General features: G+C 45.9%; 2 protein-coding genes across 2 annotated transcripts in view; both read left to right on the forward strand.

Annotated features, from left to right (window-relative positions):
- The window catches only part of LOC127585799 (uncharacterized), a 74,096-nt gene that overhangs the window by 12,954 nt on the left and 39,158 nt on the right, over positions 1–21,984 (forward strand). The window contains exons 8-10 of the mRNA XM_052043497.1: positions 459–560; positions 632–860; positions 21,008–21,127. Of these exons, the coding sequence (XP_051899457.1) occupies positions 459–560; positions 632–860; positions 21,008–21,127 (451 nt within the window). The remainder of the gene's footprint in view (positions 1–458; positions 561–631; positions 861–21,007; positions 21,128–21,984) is intronic.
- The window catches only part of LOC127585927 (butyrophilin subfamily 3 member A1-like), a 35,034-nt gene continuing 15,272 nt past the window's right edge, over positions 2,223–21,984 (forward strand). The window contains exons 1-4 of the mRNA XM_052043678.1: positions 2,223–3,877; positions 8,231–8,308; positions 16,301–16,648; positions 21,008–21,289. Coding sequence (XP_051899638.1) covers positions 8,251–8,308; positions 16,301–16,648; positions 21,008–21,289 — 688 coding nt within the window. The 5' untranslated portion in view covers positions 2,223–3,877; positions 8,231–8,250. The remainder of the gene's footprint in view (positions 3,878–8,230; positions 8,309–16,300; positions 16,649–21,007; positions 21,290–21,984) is intronic.

Below are 21,984 nucleotides of genomic sequence, written 5' to 3' on the forward strand. Positions count from 1 at the left end.
TGGGACCCAAAGCAGCAGTGTGGCAAATGAAAAAGTTGAGGCAAATATAGAAGTTAAAGCGAGCCAGTTCAGTGGGCAGGACAGATAATGAACTCGCTCACCCTTGTCTATTTTGATGGTTACAATCTAAAAAACCTAAACGTTTTACAAACATAATTTTGCTTTCATAAATCCTATTATTATTTCACCTTGCCTGGCGTTACGTTTTATAACATTGAGAGAAGTAAAAGTTAAGCCGCGCAGGGCAGTAACTAAACCTACTATTGCAGCCCGTCCTGCTCAATCCCCTGCACGGTTTCACTCTCTCCGGCCCGCCCATTTATTGCAGCCATTTTGCAGAAACGTTATTTTTTTGTTCCCCGGGCGGCTACCGTTCCCCCTCCCGTGGGGTGTCCCCCTGCCCCACACTGAAGAAAGTCTCTCTGAGGCCGTTTATCTCACGTTGTTGCTGGGCGCAGGTTACAAACCCCCCACGGGGAGCGGGGACAGAGTGCGGGCACCGAGTTCTGCTTGAGGAGGGTCTCGGCCGGAGGGGAAGCGGCTGCTCCAGGGCTGATCAGGTGAGTGGGCTCAGGAACATTTCACCGCACGGGAGCCGCTGGCACCAAGCGGTCACTTTCCTGTTTCCCAGCGGGAGCCAGTGAAAGGGAAACCCGCTGCCCCGGGCCGGCCCACGGCCCCCGAGGACGGCTCCGGCGGAGGCTTCGCTTCGTTCCCGGAGCCGGAGCGGCGAGTCTGTCCGCTCAGGGGACTGGGGAGAGCGGGAGCTCCTGCAGGTCGGGGAGGCGGCAGTCGGTGTCTCCTCGGGGAAACTGGCCGGGTCCTGGGGTTTGTGACGGGCGGGAATTGGCTGCGAGGCGGTCGGTTGGAAGGAGGGAGACTCCCTGTTCCCTGCGCTGAAACTCTCAGAACACACAACGGTACAGGAATTGATATTTCAAGCCTGCGGAAACAACTCTATCTGCGCCTCTTCTGTTCGGTCCCCTCAACCTCCATCGCCTCAGAGAAAACAATCTAAATTTGTCCACTCTCTCCTTACAGCTAATACTCTCTAATCCAGGCAATATCCTGGAATCTCTTCTGTATTCCCCTCCCCTCCCCTCCCCTCCTTCCTGTAACGCAGCGACCAGACTACATACTTCAAATGGGGCCTAACAAAAGTTTTATGCAGCTGCACTATGACTTCCTGACAGGCCTACTGATGAAGGCTGGCAGGCTGTATGCCTTCTTTACCACCCTACCTACTGGTGCTGCCACTTTTAGGGACCTGTGGACATACCCCAAGATCCTTCTGTACATCACTGCCCCTAAGGGCCCTGCCATTTACTGTATACTCTTACAATTAACTTTATAAAGTTCAAACTGTCATACTTGTCTGAATTAAACACCATCTGCCATTTTCTCTGCCCATATTTTGAATTGGTTTATCTCCTGCTGTATCCTTGACAACCTTCCTCCAATCCACAACTCTGCCCATTTTTGTGTCATTTACAAACTTACAAATTATTGTTAAAATCATGTAACCACTAGTCACAAAGCTCCAGTCAGAATAACACCCCTCCACCACTACCCTCTCTCTTCTATGGCCAAGCCGATTTTGAATCCAATTTACCAAGTCATGGAGTTGGGGGTAATGTATTAACATGGATAGAGGATTGGTCAACCAATAGAAGGCAGAGAGTTGGGATAAATGGGGGTTTCCTCTGGCTGGCAATCAGTGGTGAGGGGGTGCTGCAGGGGTTGGTGATGGGCTTGCAACTGTTCACGATATAAGTGATTTGGAAGAGTGGACTGAGTGCAGCTGATGGAGCACAATGTTGGTAAATGTGAGGTCATCCACTTTGGAAGGCAATATAGAAGATCAGATTGTTTAAATGGTGAAAGGTCACAGCAGGCTGTTGTGCAGAGGGACTTGGGAGAGCTTGTGCATCAATCACCAAAGGTTGGTTTGCAGGTGCAACAGGTTATCAAGAAGGCAAATGGAAAGTTGCCCTTCATTGCTGGAGGGATTGAAATTAAGAGCAGGGAGGTTATGCTGCAACTGTACAGGGTACTGGTGAGGCCGCACCTGGAGTACTGTGTGCAGTTCTGGTCTCTTTACTTGAGGAAAGATGTACTGGCTTTGGAGGCGGTGCAGAGGAGGTTCACCAGGTTGATTCCGGAGATGAGGGGGTTAGCCTATGAGGAGAGACTGAGTCGCTTGGGACTATACTCACTGGAATTCAGAAGAATGAGGGGGAATCTTAGAGAAATATACAATTATGAAAGGGATAGATAAGATAGAGGCAGGAAGGTTGTTTCCACTGGTAGGTGAGACTAGAACTAGGGGACATAGCCTCAAGATTTGGGGGAATAGATTTAGGACGGAGATGAGGAGGAACTGCTTTTCCCAGAGAGTAGTGAATCCATGGAATTCTCTGTCCAAGGAACCATTCGAGACTACCTCATCAAATGTACTTAAGACACAGTTAGATAGATTTTTGCAGAGTAGGGGAATTAAGGGTTATGGGGGAAAGGCAGGTAGGTGGAGCTGTCCATGGCCAGATCAGCCATGATCTTATTGAATGGCAGAGCAGGCTTGATGGGCCAGATGGCCAACTCCTGCTCCTATTTCTTATGTTGTAGGTCCCATAATACTGGCCAGGTGGGGGCTTCCCAAACACTGAATGGGGTTACAGACTAGACAGAGTTTGCTTGAAAAGCAAAGAGTGGGAATAAATGAAATTTTAAATAAAAATGACTGCAGATGCTGTGAATCTTAAATTCAAACAGAAAATGCTGGGAAGTTTGGGTGCAAGGCCTTAGACCTATGATGCAATTTTGTTTCTCTTTCAGCATATTCTCCCTGATGTGCTAAGTGTTTTTTTTAAAATCATTTTCTGAATGATTTAAGCCACGATAAACTGGCCTTTTGCGGGTTGGAGTACTGGAATAAAACAGTGTCTGAGCTCCAAGTATTGAAAATTTATGTCAACAATTTATGTCAACAAGTTTGCTGATGATCCAAAAACTAGGTAAGATTGTGAGTAGTGAGGAGGATATAAAGAGACTTAAGAGGATCTAACAAGCCAAGTTGGAGATGATTACAGATGGAATATAATGTGGAAAATATGTGAGGTCATTCACTTTGGTGCACAAGCAGAATATTTTGTGAATGATTGACACATTAATAAGCGTTGATGTCCTTGTACACAGGTCACTGAAACTAATGTGCAGGTGCAGCGAGCAGTTAGGAAGGCGAATTGTACTTTGGACTTCATTCAAAGAGGATTTGAGCACTGAAGCTGGATATCTTACTGCAGCTTCACAGCACCTCAGTGAGATCCCATGTACAATTTCATAGAAACATAGAAACGTAGAAAAACTACAGCACAATTCAGGCCCTTTGGCCCACAAAGCTGTGCTGAATATGTCCCTACCCTAGAAATTACTAGGCTGACCCATAGCCCTCTATTTTTCTCAGCTCCATGTACCTATCCAACAGTCTCTTGGAAGACCCTATTGTATCCGCCTCCACCACCGTTGCCGGCAGCCCATTCCCCGCACTCACCACTCTTTGAGTGAAAAACTTACCCCTGACATCTCCTCTGTACCTACTCCCCAGAACCTTAAACCTGTGTCCTCTTGTGGCCACCATTTCAGCCCTGGGGAAAAGCCTTTGACTATCTACCCGATCAATACCTCTCATCATCTTATACACCTCTATCAGGTCCCCCCTCATCCTCCATCACTCCAAGGAGAAAAAGCTGAGTTCCCTCAACCTACTTTCATAAGGCATGCTCCGCATTCCAGGCAGCACCTCCCTTTCTGAGGAAGGATGTTTACTTGACTGATTCCCAAAAGCAAGGAAGATTTGGAGCGGGAGATTTGTAAAGAGGTGAGTGTCTGTGCTTGTGCTTGTGAGTTTTTCCTTGCAGGAGCCTAAGAATCACATTTGCAAGTTGTTAATAGCTGATTGGCTCTTTGGCTAGTTAACAGCAGCCAAAGTGGAGGGGCCATTTTGGAGTGGCCCTTGTGTGAGTGTGCTGGTGTTAGAGTGGGCTAGTGAGGCTTTGGCGAGAAGAGGCGGAGGTTAAGGTGAGGTTCTGTTAAGTTCTCTTTCTCTTTTTATTGAACAGGTAGAGCAGTGGGGATGACACCCAGGGCAGTGGTGTGCTCCTCTTGCATGATGTGGGAAGCCAGGGAGACCTCCAGTGTCCCTGTCGACTACATCTGTGAGGTGCATCTGGCTGCAGCTCCTTAAAGACCGTGTTCAGGAACTGGAGCTGCAGCTGGACGACCTTCGGATCATTTGGGAGACCAAGGGGTTGATAGACAGGAGTTACAGGGAAGCAGGATGCAGGTAGCTGGGTGAGCGTCAGGAGTGGGAAAGGGAACAGGCAGTCAGTGCAGGGTCCCCCTGTGGCCGTTCCCCTCAATAACAAGTATATCATTTTAGATACAGTTGGGGAGGAGCGACCTACCAGGGGAAAGCCATGGTGGTCAGGTCTCGGGCACTGAGTCTGGCTCTTTGGCTCAGAAGGGAAGGGGGAGAGGAGGCAAGCGGTAGTGATAGAGGATTCATTGGTCAGGGGAGTGGGCAGGAGGTCCTGTGGACAAGAACAAGACTCTCGGATGGAACGTTGCCTCCCAGGTACCAGGGTCAGAGATGTCTCAGATCAAGTCCATATCATTCTTAAAGGGGGAGGGTGAGCAACCACGTGGTCCACATCGGTACCAATGACATAGGCAGGAAAGGTGACGAGGTCCTGCAAAGTGAGTTCAGGGAGTTAGGTGCTAAGTTAAAAGACAGGACCTCCAGGGTGGTGATCTCAGGATTGCTACCTGTGCCATGTGCGAGTGAGGCAAGAAATAGGAAGATAGTGCAGTTTAACATGTGGCTAAGCAGATGGTGCAGCAGAGATGGCTTCAGATTTTTGGATCATTGGGCTCTCTTCCAGGACAAGTGGGATCTGTACAAACAGGACGGTTTGCACCTGAACTGGAGGGGGACCAGTATCCTTGTGGGAAGGTTTGCTGGTGCTGCTCGGGGGGGGGGGGGGGGGTAGTTTAAACTAATTTGCAGGGGGTGGGAACCAGGGTGGCAGGACAGCGTGGAGGGGCTGTGGGGAAAGTTAAGTCTACAAACAAAGATGGAAACCGAAAGGTTGAGCGTGGTGGGACTGATGTTCTGAGTTGTCTATTTCAATGCAGGTAAGGCAGATGAACTTAGAGCATGGATCGGCACGTGGAATTATGATGTTGTAGCCATTAGTGAGACTTGGTTGCAGGAGGGACAGGACTGGCAGCTCAGTGTTCTGGGGTTCTGTTGTTTTAGACATGATAGAGAAGGAGGTATTTGGTACAAGTGACAATAATAAACCAATACCAATATTAAAGGAGGAGGGGTGGCATTACTCATCAGGAAAATGTCACAGCAATGCTCAGAGAGGACATACTGGAGGGCTCGACTACTGAGGCAATATGGGTGGAACTGAAGAATAAAAAGGGACGACCATATTAATGGGACTATATTATAGACCTCCCAATAGTCAGCGGGATTTAGAGGAACAAATTTGTTGAGAGATAGCAGACAGTTGCAGGAAATATAAAGTTGTGATAGGTGATTTTAACTTACCACTTATTGACTGGGACTCCCACACTGTAAAAGGATTGGATAGGATAGAGTTTGTCGAATGTGTTCAGGAAAGTTTCCTTCATCAATATGTAGGTCTCAACTAGAGAGTGCGCAATACTGGATCTCCTCTTGGGGAATGAGACAAAGCAGGTGACAGAGGTGCGTGCAGGGGAATACTTTGGATCTAGTGATCATAATTCCATTAGTTTCAAGATTGTTATGGAAAAGGATTGGACTGGTCCTAGGGTTAAGATTGAAGTTCTAGACTTAAGGAAATATTGAGAGTACAGAATCTGTATGTTCCTGTTGGAATAAAAGTTAAGTCTAACAGGTTTAGGGAACCTTGGTTATTGAGGGATACTGAGGCCCTGGTAAAGAAAAGGGAGGAGGCGCATATCAAGTATCGGCAGTTAGGATCAAATGAGGCCCTTGAGGAGTATAAGAAATGCAAGAGAGAAATCAGGAAGGCTAAAAGAGGACACGAGGTTGCTCTGGCAGACAGAGTGAAGGAGAATCCCAAGGGTTTCTCTAGCTATATTAAGAGCAAAAGGATAGCAAGGGACAAAATTGGACCTCTTGAAGATCAGCATGGTCATCTATGTGTGGAGCAGAAAGAGATGGGGGAGAGCTTAAATGAACTTTTTGCATCTGTACTTACTCAGGAGACAGACAGAGTCTATAGAACTGAGGAAATACTGAGGTCATGGACCATATCCGGATTACCAAAGAGGAGGTGCTGGCTGTCTCGAGCAAATTAGGGTGGATAAATCCCCAAGGCCTGACAAGCTGTCCCCTCGGACCTTGTGGGAGGCAAGTGCAGAATTGCAGGGGCCCTGGAAGGGATATTTAAAAGGTCCTTAGCCGCAGGTGACATGCCCGAGGACTGGAGGATAACTAAATGTTGTTCTGCTGTTCAAGAAAGGCTCTAAGAATAAGTGGGAAATTATAAACTGGTGAGCCTGACATCAGTCATTGGTAAATTATCGAAAGGTATTCCAAATGACAGTATATAAAACTATTTGGATAGACAGGGACTGATTAGGGATAGTCAACATGGCTTTGTGCATGGTAGGTCATGTCTAACCAATCTTGTAGAGTTTTTCGAGGAGTTTACCAGGAAGGTTGATGAGGGAAAGGCAGTGGACGTTGTCTCCATGGACTTTAGCAAGGCCTTTGACAAAGTCCCGTGTGGGAGGCTGGACCAGAAGGTTAAGTTGCTCGGCATACAGGATGAAGTAGTCAATTGGATTCAATGTTGGCTTAAAGGAAGAAGCCAGAGAGTGGCAGTAGATGGTTGTCTCTCTGACTGAAGGCCTGTGACTAGTGGTGTGCCGCAGGGATCGGTGCTGGGTCCGTTGTTGTTTATCATCTATATTAATGATTTAGATGATAATGTGGTAAACTGGGTCAGTAAATTTGCAGATGACACCAAGATCAGGGGTGTAGTGGACAGTGAGGAAGGCTATCAAAGCTTGCAAAGTGATCTGGACCAGCTGGGAAAATGGGCTGAAAAATGGCTGATGGAATTTAATGCAGACACGTGTGAGGTGTTGCACTTTGGGAGGACAAACCAGGGTAGGACTTGCACAGTGAATGGTAGGGCACTGAGGTGTGCGGTAGAAAAAAGGGACCTGGGAATACAGATCCATTGTTCCTTGAAAGTGGCATCACAGGTAGATAGGTCATAAAGAGAGCTTTTGGCACTTTGGCCTTCATTAATCAGGGCACTGGGTACAGAGTTGGGATGTTATGTTGAAGTTGTACAAGACGTTGGTGAGGCCAAATTTAGAGTTGTGTACAGTTCTGTTCACCTACCTACAGGAAAGATATTAGTAAGCTTGAAAGAATGCAGAGAAAATTTACGAGGATGTTGCTGGGACTTGAATACCTGAGTTATAGGGAAAGGTTGAATAGGTTCGGACTTTATTCCCTGGAGTGTAGGAGAATGAGGGGAGATCTTATAGAGGTATACAAAAGATGAGGTGAATGCATGCAGGCTTTTTCCCCTCAGGTTGGGTGAGGCTAGAACTAGAAGACATAGGTTTTGGGTGAAAGGTGAAATATTTAAGGGGAATCTGAGGGGAAACTTCTTCACTCAGTGGGTGGTGCGAGTGAGGAACGAGCTGCCAGTGGAAGTGATAGATGCGGGTTCAATTGTAACATTTAAGAGAGGTTTAGATAGGTATATGAATGAAGGGATATGTTCCGGGTGCAGGTATATGGGACTAGGCAGAAAATCAGGCTGGCATGGATTAGATGGGCTGAAGGGCCTGTTACTGTGCTGTAGTAGTCTATGACTAAGACAGGATTTGGGAGAGATTGGGTCAGTTATTCTTATATTTATTGGAGTGTAACGGAATTGCATCATAGTCCACATGACAGGATTCCCAAGTGGAAGATTCTAATGTCAGGCAGAGGCTCAGTACTGATACTGGAGGTCCATTGCTCAGCAAATTGGTCTTGGCCACTCTGCACAATGTGGGAAATTTCTTTCCAGGTCAACAGCAGGTGGGGTGGTGAACATTGGCGATGAGGACGGGGTTTACAGCTTCCCACCAATAATGGGACTAACACTTCTCCCTCTCCCCCCCCCCCAACTTCCCTCTCTCTCAGGTGTTGACTCTTCAGCTGAGATGGGAGTGGTTCACTGCACTGTGCTCTTACTGTACAGGATTCTCATCTCAACTCAAGGTAATGATCACAACATCTTGTTTGAGTATATTATATATTAAATGTAATATATTTGATTATTTTTATATTAATTATCTCATGGAGGGGATACATGGAGTCAGAAGATGCACATTTTAGAAAGAGGAATTTCTTTTATGCATTTGTCTACATCACTTAATTACGATTGACAAGGTCCCATGTGGAAGGCTGGTCCAAAAGGTTGGACCCCATGGGATCTAAAGTAAGTTAGTAAATTGGAAACAAAGTTGTCTTGGTATTTGGAGACAGAGGGTGATGGTAGAGAGCTTTGTGTAATTGGAACCCCATGAACAGTGGTTAATCACAGATCAGTTCTGGGAAACACAAGAGACGGCAGATGCCGGCATCTGGAGCAATACAGAAACTGTTGGAGGAACTCAGTGGGTCGAGCAGCATCTGTGGAGGGAAATGGACAGTCAACTTTTCAGGTTGAGACCCTTCAACTGGACTGAAAGGTAGAGGGGAGATGGCCATTATAGAGAGAGGTGGGGAAGGGGTGAGGCAAGAGCCAGCAGAAGGTGGGTGTGTCCAGGTGAGGGGGGGTGATAGGCAGATGGGGGACGGGAGGGTGGGAATAACGACAGAGGCTGGGAGGTGGAGGTGACACGGGGCTGTAGATGGTGGAATCTGATAGGAAGGTGGGGAGGGGAGATGGGACCAGTCGGTGGAGGGGACCCAGTGGGAGGAGTATGTGGGTGATGGGCAGATGGAGTGGGAGGAGGTGCAGGAGCAGCTTCTTCCCCTCTGCCATCGGATATCTGAACGGTCCATGGACATTACCTCGTTGTTCCTCTTTTTGCACTATTTATTTATTTTTGTAACTCGTAGTAATTTTTATGCCTTGCACTGTACTGCTGCCACAAAACAACACATTTCACAACATATGTCAGTGATAATAAACCTGTCTGATTCTGAAAAAGGTGGTTAGCATGCTGGCCTTCGTCAGTCAGGGCATTGAGTATAGGAGTTGGGACATTACGTTGCAGTTGTACAAGTCGTACGTGAGGATGCATTTGGAGCACTGTGTACAGTTCTGGTCACCCTGTTATAGGAAAGATGTGGTTAAACTGGAAAGAGTACAGAAGAGATTTATGAGGATGTGGCCAGGACTAGAGGCCTGAGTTATAGGGAGAGGTTGGACAGGGTAGGTCTTTATTCCTTGGAAGGTAGGAGAACCTTATAGAAATATTTAAAATTACGAGAGGCATAGATAAGATGGATTGTAACAGTCTTTTCCCCAGGGTAGGGGAGACTAAAACTAGTGAGCATAGGTTTAGAGAGAGGGGAAAGATTTAAAAGGGAACTGAGGGGCAACTTTTTCACGCAGAGGGTGGTGAGTATATGGAACGAGCTGCCAGAGGAAGTGGGTGAGGCAGGTACAACAGTGTCATTTAAGAAGCACTTGGATAGGTACATGGAGGGGCGGGGCTTGAAGGGATATGGGCCAAACACAGGAAATTGGGACTAGCTGGGTGGGCACCATGGTCGGCATGGACTGGTTAGGCCGAAGGGCCTGTATCCATGCTGTATTACTCTGTGACTCTAGAAACTCTCTGTAAGAATTCCTTCACAATCGCTCAGTGTCACTCCAGGAACACCTTCCCCAATGACTCAGTGTGAGATCTTCACTGGAAGGAAGGCAGCAGCTCACACCTCATTCTCGAGGACAGTTAATGATCAGCGAGAACTGCTGACCTTTCCAGCGATAGCCAAATCTTGTAAGTGATTATTGCTTTTCTTAAAAAAAATCAAATTTGGTTTAAATCTGGCAATAGTTTTGTGACCTTGTCTCCACAGGGCTCTGTGCCAGATCTACCTCATGGCCTAGAAATTATACAGTACCTGCTCAAAGCCTCAGCCTGCTCTGCCATTGTGGACCAAAAGCTGAGGAACAGATAGTCGGGTTCTAGATCACAGGTTCATGGGAGAGGGGGTGGGTCAAGAGGAGAAGGGTTGGTGTGGGGGGCATTGAGGCATCAGTCGGAGGGACCTGAACCTTTGGGGTTGGGCAAATGGTGAGAGAATGTGATTCGTGTAAGTTGGAGAGGATTGTGCTGGAAAATGCAGGATCAGGCAGAATACTGGAAAAACGGCAAAGAAGACAAAAAGTTTATGGAAGGAAAAGACAGAATGAAGTAAAGCTCCAGAGAATTATAAAACCATCAATGAGTTTCTATACATTTTTTTTTAAGTTAACAAAGTGAACAAGAAACAACGTGCTAGAGGAACTCAGCGGGTCAAGCAGTCTTTGTGGGAGGAAAGGAATTGTCAATGTTTTGGGTCAAAACCCTCCATCAGGACTGAGAGGGGAGGTAGCCAGTATATAGAGGAGAAGGGAGGAGTGAGACAGGAGCTTGAGGTGATTGGTGGACTGAGGAGGGGTCCTCAGGCAAGAACAGGTAAACATTTTATAGTAATTAGTTGTAATCTGGTATCTTTTTATTTAATTAAGTAAAATAAGGATGCAGGATCAGGTGATGTGTTGTAACTGCATGATGTGGGAGCTGGTGGATCCCATTGTGGTTCCTGGTGACCACATCTGCTGCAAGTTGTTGGTTGCTTGGGGAACTCAGGCTCAAAGTTGATGACCTGGAATCTGAGCTTCAAAAACTGCGATGCATCAGGGAGGGGGAGAGTTACCTGGACGCTGTGTTTCAGGAGGCAGTCACAACCATTAGATTAACTATTTCAAGTTGGGTCTGTGGTCAGGGACAACAGGGTGTGACTGTGAGTGAGGCAGGTAGGGGGGTCCAAGAGGTGGTGCTGGAGGAGCCTCAGCCGTTGAGCTTGTCCAATGGGTCTGAGATTCTTGCTCCCTGTGCGGATGAGAGTGGGGGCTGTGGGAAGGATGAGCAACCGAACCGTGGCACTGTGGTTCAGGGAGCCATTAAAGAGGGGGAAGAGAAAATAAATGCAGTTGTAATTGGGGATAGTATGTTCAGGGGAATAGAAATCACTCTCTCAGGGGAATTTGGAATGGGAGGGAAAAGATCCAGTTTTCGTGGTCCATGAGGGTGCCAGTGACATAGGTAGAACAAGGAAAGAGGTTCTGCTGAAGGAATCCGAGCAGCTAGGGACTAAATTAAATAGGTAATAATCCCTGGATTGCTACCTGAGCCACATGCAAATTGGCCCAGGGTCAACAAGATCAGAGAGTTAAATGCGTGGCTCAAAGCTTGGCGTGGGAGAAGTGGGTTTGAATTCGTGGGACGTTGGCACCAGTATTGGGGGAGGAGGGAGCTGTTCTGATGGGACGGGCTCCAGCTGAACCATGCTGGGACCAGGGTCCTGGCGAAACACATAACAAGGGCTGTGGATAGGGCTTTAAACTAAACAGTTGGGGGGAGGGGGGGGTTCAACAGATTGTAAAAATATGGATGAAGTAAAAGGGAAGGAGAGTTCAGGAGAGGTTACTAACATCTCCAGAATAAAAAGTAAGACAAAGGGATAAGAATTTAACTTCAGGCAACATGGAGAGAAATTTGAGAAGAAGGGTGGTGAGTACAAGGCTGAAGGTGCTACATTTGAATGCACGCGGTATACGGAATGAGGTAGATGAGCTTAGAGCGCAGCTAGAAATGAACAGGTATGACGTTGTGAGCATCACAGGGTCGTGGCTGAAAGAAGATCTCAGCTGGGAGATAAACAACCAAGGATACACATCCTATTGAAAAGACAAGCAGATGGGCAGAGGGGGTGGTGTGGCTCTGTTGGTTTAAAAAAAATGAAATCAAATCCTTAGCAAAAAGTGACATAGGGTCAGAAGGTGTAGAATCCTTGTGGGTGGAGTAAAGAAACTGCAAGGGTAAAAAGACCCTGATGGGAGTTATATACAGGGCACTGATTAGTAGCCAGGATGTGGGCTACAAATTACAACGGGAGATAGAAAAGGCAGGTAAGAAAGGCAATGATACGGTGGTCATGGGGGACTTCAATATGCAGGTAGACTGGGAAAATCAGGTTGGCACTGGATTCGAAGAGAAGGAGTTTGTAGAACACCTACGAGATGGCTTTTTTGAGCAGCTTGCAATGAAGCGGATTTGATTTGGGAGCTTAAGATAAAGAAACCCTGAGGAGGCAGTGATCATAATATGATAGAATTCACCCTGCAGTTTGCGAGGGAGAAGCTAAAATTGGATATATCGGTATTACAGTTGAGTAAAGGTAACTACAGAAGCATGAGAGAGGAGCTGGCCGGAGATGATTGGAAGGGGACCCCAGCAGGGACGATGGTGAGGCAGCAATGACAGGGGTTTCTGGGAGTAATTTGGAAGATGCAGGATCAGTTCATCCCAAAAAAGAAGCAACATTCTAAAGGGAGGATGAGGCAACTGTGGCTGACAAGGGAAGTCAAAGACAAGCAAAAGAGGGCGCATACAATATTGCAAAAATTAGCAGGAATTAGAGGATTGGGAAGTTTTTAAAAACCAACAGAAGGCAACTAAAAAAGCAATAAGGGGAGAAAAGATGAAATATGAAGGTAAGCTAGCCAATAATATAAAAGAGGATACCAAAAGTTTTTTTCAGATATATAAAGAGCAAAAGAGAAGCAAGAGTGGACATGGGACCACTGGAAAATAACTCTGGAGAGGTAGTAATGGGGAAAAAAGAAATGACAGAAGAACTGAATAAGTATTTTGCGTCAGTCTTCACTGTGGAAGACACCAGCAACATGCCAGAAATTCAAGAGTCAGGGCGCAGAAGTGAGTGTAGTCACTATTACTGAGGAGAAGGTGCTTGGGAAGCTGAAAGGTCTGAAGGTAGATAAGTCGCCAGGACCAGACAGACTACACCCAGGGTTCTGAAAGTAGTTGTAGAAGAGATTGTGGAGGCATTAGTAGTGATCTTTCAAGAAGCACTAGAGTCAGGAATGGTTCCAAGGACTGGAAAATCTCAAACGTCATTCTACTCTTTAAGAAGGGAGGGAGGCAAAAGACAGGAAATAATAGGCCAGTCAGCCTTTCTTCAGTGGTTGGTAAGATGTTCGAGTCCATTACTAAGAATGAGGTTCCAGGGCACTTGATAAAATAAGCCAAAGTCAGCCTGGTTTCCTAAGGGGGAGATCTTGCCTGATAAATCTGTTGGAATTCTTTGAGGAAGTAACAGGCAGAACAGACAAAGGAGAGTCAGTGGATGTTGTTTACTTGAATTTTCAAAAGGCCTTTGACGAGGTGCTGCACATGAGGCTGCTGAACAAGATAGGAGCCCATGGTATTGCAGGAAAGGATAGAATGGATAGAAGACTGGCTGACTGGCAGAAGGCAAACAGTAGGAATAAAGGGGCCCATTTCTGGTTGGCTGCCGGTGACTAGTGGCATTCCTCAGGGGTTGGTGTTGGATCAGCTACTTTTCACGTTATATGTTAATGATCTGGATGGCAGAATTGATGGCTTTGTGGCCAAATTTGCGGATGATACAAAGATAGGTGGAGGGACAGGTAGTGTTGAGGAAGCAGGGAGTCTGCAGAAGGACATGGAAAGGTTGGGGGAATGAGCAACGAAGTGGCAGATGGAACACAGCGTAGGGAAGTGTACGGTCGTGCACTTTGGTAGAAGGAATAAAGGCGTAGACTATTTTCTAAATGGGGAGTGAATTTAGAAATCAGAGGTGCAAAGGGACTTGGGAGTCGTAGTGCAGGATTCCCTAAAGGTTAACTTGCAGGTTGAGTCGGTAGTAAGGAAGGTAAATGCAATGTTAGCATTCATTTCAAAAGGACTGGAATATGATAAATCTGTTGGAAGGCAAGGATGTAATGCTGAGGCTTTGGTCAGACCACATTTGGAGTATTGTGAGCAGGTTTGGGCCCCCTATCTAAGGAAGGATGTGCTGGCGTTGGAGTCTGTCCCGAAGATGTTTATGAAAAATGATCCTGGGAATGAAAGGGTTAATATATGAGAAACGTTTGATGGCTTTCTGCCTGTACTCACTAGAGTTCAGAAGGATGACAGGGGATCTCATTGAAAACTACCGAATATTGAAAGGCCTGGATAGAGTGGACGTGGAGAGGATGTTTCCAGTAGTGCGAGAGTCCAGGACCAGAGGGCACAGCCTCAGAATAGAAGGACGTCCCTTTAGAACTGAGATGAAGAGAGATTTCTTTAGCCAGAGGGTGGTGAATCTGTGGAATTCATTGCCACAGACAGCTGTGGAGGCCAAGTCATTGGGTATATTTAAAGTGGAGGTTGATAGGTTCTTGATTAGTGAGGGCATCGAAGGTTACGGGGAGATGGCAGGAGAATGGGGTTGAGAGGGAAAAATATATCGGCCATGATCGAATGGCGGAGCAGACTCGATGGGCCAAATGGCCAAATTCTGTTCCTTTGTCTTATGTTCTCCCAACTCCATCCCCGTCCCCCTCCCCTACCTGACACTCCTGCCCGTCATCTCTCGCCCCTCCTCAGTCCACCAACCACCTCGGACTCCTGTCTCGCCACTCTCCCTCTCCTCTAGGCGGGCCATCTCCCCTCTCCGCTCTAGGTCCTGATGCAGGGTTTCGACTTGAAACATCAACAATTCCTCTCCCCACATAGATGCTGTTTGACCCACTGAGTCCCTCCAGCAGATTGTTTGTTGCTCTAGATTCCAGCATCTGTAGTCTCTTGTGTCTCCTGTTAATGAAGTGAGGGTTGGTCCTATAGAAAGTGGGAAGGGAATTTAATAATGGAAGATGAGGAGACGGCCGATGAATTGGAACAGTATTTTATATCAGACTTTTCTATAAGAGGATACAAGTAACATCCCTGAAATGGCTGTAAATTGGGAATTAGAGGGGAGGGAGGAACAGAAGAACAGCACAATTAGCAGGGAAATGGTACGGAGCAAATTGTTGTAGTTGTTGCGAGACAAGTCTCCAGTTCCTGATCGACTGCATCCTGTGATCTTGAAAGAAGAGGCTCGTGATGGGGTTGGTGTGTTGGTTTTAACTTTCCAAAGATTTGGGAAAAGTTTCATTAGACTGAAAAACAGCAAATTTACTTCCTTTGTTCAAAAAGGCATACAGAGAGCAGAAATTTATAGGCCACAGTGGGAAAAATTTAGGAGCTTTTATTAAAGATGTTATTCGAGGACATTTGGGAAAATTCAAGGTAATCGGGCAAAGTCAACAAGGTTCTGTGAAAGGGAAACTGCCCAATTTATTTGAATTATTTGAAGCAGTAACATGCTGTGGATGCAGTGGTATCAGTGCATGTACCATATTTAGATTTCTGGCATTTGATAAGATGCTGTGAAAAGTCAAAGCTCATTGTGGGGAGGTAAGGTACTGGCATGGATCCGAGGTTAGCTGGAAACAGAATGAGCCTGTGTGTTTTCTCTGGTTGGAACAATTTGATAAGTGGTGTCCCACAGCAAAATATTACAACTGATGTGAAGACATGCAAAACTGCCTGTAAATGTCTGTTTCCCAGTTTCATCCCTTGATCACTGGCCTTCGAGCACTAAGATTGAAGGAAACCTTCCTGGTGTAAATTTTGTCATTTGTAGTTTGGGCTTCTCCTCTCCAGCTCTACCCTGGTTGGACCTTCCACAGAGATTTCAGCACTCAGTTGTTTGTTTCCACACCGTTCCACCCACACTCTTCCCCTCCCACAGACCTATACCACCCCTCGCCTTCGTGTTCAGTGGGGAGTGGGGGATGCTATTATTTTTATCCTCAGTGCCTGTGCAGGATATGGTGAAGGAAAATATTCCCCAATCATTCTGGCAGTTCCAGGAGTTGGATGAGAGGAGAGGTGGTGGGGACAGAGTTAGTATAACATTTACAAACATCTACAAATGCATTAAAACCATCCAAAAATCTAATATTTTCTCATTTTCAATTTCATAGTATAAAATCAAAACCTTGTGTTTCTTTTCTGCATTCACAGTCCTGGATGAATTGTGCATTGAACTGTATAATGTGCAATCAGCTCCTCATGTACTTTGGTCAGTAGGTTGCATGAATAATCTATTTTATTCATTTTATTTGGTCCCCAGGCACATTTATTGTACAGGGACCTGCTGATCCTCTTGTAGCTGTTGCAGGTGGAGATGTTGTACTGGAATGTCAGCTTGTCCCACCGATCTCTGCCAGCAATATGGTGGTGCAGTGGCTGAAATCAGGTCTCGACTCACCAGTCCACGTGTACAGACACGGACAAGATGACCCCCTCGCTCAACACCAGGATTACAGAGCAAGGACGGAACTGTTTAAAGATGAAATGACCAGAGGAAACATTGCCCTCAGAATAAAGAATGTCAGAAGATTCGATGAAGGGCGTTATATCTGTTCAGTTGGAGCTGGAACTGATAATGAACAAGCTGCAGTTGAACTGCTAGTTCTAGGTGAGTAAATGTTTACTTTGACATGACTGACATTTTAAAAAAAAACGATTGTCTTTATAGATCACTGCAAATGGTTCAGCAGTTGGTGTAGTAGTCAAAATACTTCCTGAGTTTTACACTCCTCCTGCTCTCGGGTGAGGCAGTGAATTTCTCAGGATCATGACATTGGCCCAGCTATAGTCGTTGGTTATACAGCAGTAAATATGAGGGGTTTGCCATAGGCTGATGTGTCCATGTTTTGGGTAGGTGGGTCCTTGATCTCAGTCTGAGCACCCCCAGGGGAGACCAGGAGAAGGGAAGGTGAGATGGAGGAGGGGGGAGTGGGGATAGATGAGAAGCCCAAGCCCAGAATGTTCCCAAGACATGGGTGTTGTAGTGTAGCCTGGAAATGGTGTGAGAAGTCAGCCAGGGAAATGGGAAAGAGTCATGGAACTACTGAACCAATAATACATGAACAATCAATGAGGGAATATTAAATAAACCAGTAGATGATGGCGGAGGTGACAGATACTTAACTGAGATTGAACAGAAATCGATAGCAGGAAGGAAGAGGGCCACTTGGGTAATTGACAACCAGATGTCCCCTGAGGAGATTCCAAGATGAACTTTAAGATGGCTGCAGATGCTGGAAGTCTGAAATGAGGAAGGGGTTCTGGAAGCACTCAGCAGGTCAGGCAGCATCTGTGAAACAGGGGGCAGGGTTAACATTTTGGGTCAGAGACATTTTATTGGAACTGAAAAAAAGAGAAAACAAGATTTTAAATTGTAGTTGAAGGTGTGGGAGAGATGGATAGGAGAGGGTAAGGGTAGAATTCCCCTGGGGATAGGTTGTATATGTCCTCTGGTCAGATGAGTTAATTGGATAGTTAGGGAGTGATAATACTGTCAAACTTTCCAAGTGTAGAGCTCAAAAAGGCCAAACCTTTCTAGTGCCATCTCGAATAGACAGTCATAATCTTTCCCAGTGTAGAAAGGTCAAACACCGGAGGACACGCATTTAAGGTGGGAGGGGCAAGTGTAAAGGGGAGGTGCAGGGCAAGTTTTTTTTAATACAGAGAATGATTGGTTCCTGGAACAGGCTGCTAGGGATGGTGGTGGAAGCAGATACGACAGTGGCATTTAAGAGGTTTTTAGACAGACACATGAATATGCAGGGAATGGAGGGATATGGACCATGTGCAGGCTGAAGAGATTTAGTTTAATTTGGCATTGTGTTCAGCACAGACACTGTGAGCCGAAGGGCCTGTTCCTGTGCTGGACTATGTAACTCTCATGAGGAATATATTTTCAGAACTGACTTATTGAAGGTAAATATTCAAAGAATAGAAAGTAAAGAAGGTTAAATCAATAATATTACTTTATAATTACATAATTAAAAGTGTGCTGTTGGATTTTTTAAATTTGACAATTAAAAGTAACTTCACTAAGTGGAGGGCAGCACTGGGAAGGTTGTTTAACCAATGTTCTACCACATCTTATGGGTTTCTATTGCAAGTTTTTGACTTGGGGATGGCATATGGGAGTACAGAGGTCTCATTGCAGTTGTACAGAGTGTTGGTGAGACATCAGTGGGAGTACCACATACAGTCTTGGACACCTTACCTAAGGAAAGATGTACTTACCTTTGAGGCAGCAGAATGAATGTTCATTAGGTGGATTTGTGTGAAGAAGAGATTGCCTTATGAGGATATACTTTGTAAAGTGGGCCTATGCCCCCTGGAAATGAGATTAGTGTGCAGTGATCTTATTGAAACAAGGCTCTGAGGGGACATGCTGTAAGGGTGCTTCCTCTGGTGGTAGAATGTGGAACCAGCACCTCGTCTCAGGATGAGGGACCATCTGTATGGATTGAAATGAGGAGGAATTTTGAGGAAAAGTAGAAAATGTTGGAAACGCTCAGCAGGGCAGCTGGCATATGTGGAGAGAAACAATGGCTCAGGATGATGACTTTTGGCATTTAGTGCTGAAGAAATATCATGGATCCGAATCATTAAACGTGAAATGTCTCCACAGAGGTTGCCTGACCTGCTCCAGCATTTCTGACTATTTCAGATTTCCAACACCTGCAGTATTTTGCTTTCCCAAAAGTAGGAATTTCTTCTCCCTGTAGGTTATAAATCTTTGGAATTCTCTATCCCAGAGAGTTCTTTCAGATTTATAAATTCACAGTTATACAACATGTAAACAGGCCTTTCGACCCAACTCATCCATACTGCCCAGGGTGCCAACCTGAGTTAGTCCCATTTTCCTGGACAGTGAGGAAATCGATGGTTCTGAGCATCAGGGAGGGAAGAGGAATCAAACCCAAGATCAGATCAGTCTCGTTTTATTGAATGCCCAGCAGGCTTGAGAGCCATTTTCAACTCCTCCACTCACTGCTGAGTTCATTATTTGATCTTTGTTCTAAAAACATATTTTGAAAAATGTTGGTTCACATTTTCATTAAAGTCATGTGATACTAAACCTGTGATGATGCAATAGATTGAGGTAAATTAGGAAGGTAGGAAAGATGGGAAGAATCAAAAGGCATTTTTAAAAAAATACAGATGCTGGAAATCGAAAATTAAAGCAGAACATTGAAGCATAGAGCAGTATAATACAGGAACAGGCCCTTCGGCCCACCGTGTCTGCACTGACCATGCTGCCAATCTAAACTAATCCCAATTGACCACAGGTGTTCCACATGCCGGTCCTGAACTCTGATCAGCTGGTCTTTAAACAACTCCCACATGTCAGATGTGGACGTGCCCAATAATAGCAGCTCCCAGTTAACTACCCCTGCCTCCTGTCTAATATCATATTTTGCCCTCTCCCCAATTTAGTACTTTCCTGCAAGGTCCAGACATCTTTATTCATAACTATCTTAAAAGTTAAGGAGTTATGATCACTGTTGCCAAAACAGTCTCCCACAGAAAGGCCAGTCACCTAACAGGCTCATTTCCTAAAACAAGGTCCATTATGGTCCCTCCTCTAGTTGGACTATCCATGTACTGTCTCAAGAAACCGTCTTGAAGGCACTGAAGAAATCCTGCCCCATCTAAGCCTCTTGCATTAAGGAAAACCCAGTCAATATTGGGGAAGTTAAAGTCACCCACTATGACCATCCTGTTGATTTTACATCCTTCCATAATTTGTCTACATATCTGTTCCTCTATCTCCTGCTGACTATTGGGAAGCCTGTAGTATAACCCCATCATTGTGATTGCACCTCTTTTATTTTTGAGCTCTGCCCATCTTGCCTCAGTGGACAAGTCCTCCAGTACATCTTCTCTGAGTGCAGCCGTGACATTCTCCCTCAATGGTAATGCACCTCTTTTACCTCCCTCTCTATCACATCTAAAATGTCAAAACCCAGGAACGTTGAGCTGCCAGTCCCGTCCCTCTCGCAACCATGTCTCCATAGAGGCCGCAGCATCATAGTTCCATGTAGTGATCCAGGTTCTTAGTACATCTGCCCTACCCACAACATTCCTTGCACTGAAATAAACACACCAGCCCATCAGTCCCACTGTGTTTATTAACCTGACCCTGCCTATGTTACTTGTCATAACACCTCCCCCTGAACCCCTTGACCTGCTGCTCTGGTTCCCACTCCCGCTGCCACTCTGGTGTAAACCCTCCCAAGTAGCACTAGCGAACCTCCCTGCATGGATGTTGGTTCCCCTCCAGTTGTGCGACCCATCCATCTTATACAGGTCCCACCTGCCCTGGAAGAGAGCCCAATGATCCAAGTACCTGAAGCCCTCTCAGCTGCACCAGCTCCTTAGCCACACTTTGAACTGCACAATCTTCCTATTTCTTGCCTCACTAGCATGTGACAGAGGGATTACAACCCTGGAAGTCCTACTTTTTAAAATGACTACCCAGCTCCCCAAAGTCACTTTGCAGGACCTCATCTCCCTTCCTGCCTGTGCCATTGGTACCAATGTGGACCACAACCTCTGGCTGCATATCGTCCCCTCTCATAATATCCTGTAGGACATCCTTGATCCTGGCACCCAGGGAGGCAACACAACATCCTGGAACGCCTGTCTGTGTCCTCTAGTATTTCATATTTCTGTCCTAGGGAAGAAGACTCTGACTATTCACCCTATCTGTGCATCTCATAATTTTATAAAATTCTATCAGGTCTCCCCTCAGCCTCCAATGCTGCAGAGGAAACTATCCAAGTTTGAAACTGGAAATGCTCAGAAGTACAGTTAGCGTCTGTGGAGAGAAACAGAGTTAATGTTTTAGAACTCAAGAAAAGTTATAAATCAAGCAAGTGTGGTTCTTGGAATGTTTTACAACTTAAAAAGTGCTGTATGAACACGTTACTGTTCTTCCTAATGACTGTTTCTACATCTATCACTGTCGCAGGTCTGGGGAGCGAACCCCAGATTCAGATGAAGGGATACCATGGAGATGGAATCCGGCTTGTGTGTAAATCCAGTGGGTGGTACCCTGAGCCAGAGATCCTGTGGGTCAGTGAGGATGGACGTAATTTAACACAGGCTGAAACAAGGAGTTACAGTAACACAGAAGGTCTTGTAAATGTCGAGAGCAGCGTTGGAGTAACGAGGCAGTCGACATATGGGTTCAAGTGTCTTGTCCAGAGCACGAAGCTGAGAATAAAACATGAAGCAATTATCAGGATATCAGGTCTGTAAGTTATAATGTTGAATCAGTAAAGCAGATATTTGTGTTTTTACTATTATTTCCATGAGATGTAGAAGGAGGATATTTGAACCATTGATTCTGTGTCGGCTCACAGAGCAATCCCACTTCCCCGCTACTTTTCCCTGTAACCTATTCCACCCGGATTCCCACCAACTCCACCCAGATTCCACCACATATGTACACACTAGGGGCAATTTGCAGCGGGCAATTAACCGACCGACCCACATGTCTTGGATGTCTGGTTGGAAATTGGAGCACTCGTACAGTCGGAGGGAGGACGTACAAACTCCACACAGAAAGCATGAGAGACCAGGATTGAAGCCGTGTCACTGGATCTGTGAGGCAGCAGGCTCTACTAGTTTAACTGCTCTCAGAAGACCAGCATTTTGCTGGTCAATGAGCAGTTAATATACAGGTTGAAGCTCTTCTAGTCTGGCACCCTTGGGACCTAACCAGTGCCAGACCGCAGAAATTGCTTCCAATTATCTTCCTCTGAGCAGGAGAACTCCATGGTGTAGGGAGGGCTCTGTTCCTGAGAACTGGCAGTATCCCAAAGTTTCAGTAAGTCAGAAATTCTATCGGCTGAGATCGTAAAAGTTGCACTGGTAGGTTAGTTAGGTACAGATTAGTCCAGATCATTGTTAATTTTAGATTTTAATTAGGTCTTTCTAAGAATT

Source organism: Pristis pectinata, chromosome 34 (genome assembly GCF_009764475.1).
Source record: "Pristis pectinata isolate sPriPec2 chromosome 34, sPriPec2.1.pri, whole genome shotgun sequence".
NCBI lineage: Eukaryota > Metazoa > Chordata > Chondrichthyes > Rhinopristiformes > Pristidae > Pristis > Pristis pectinata.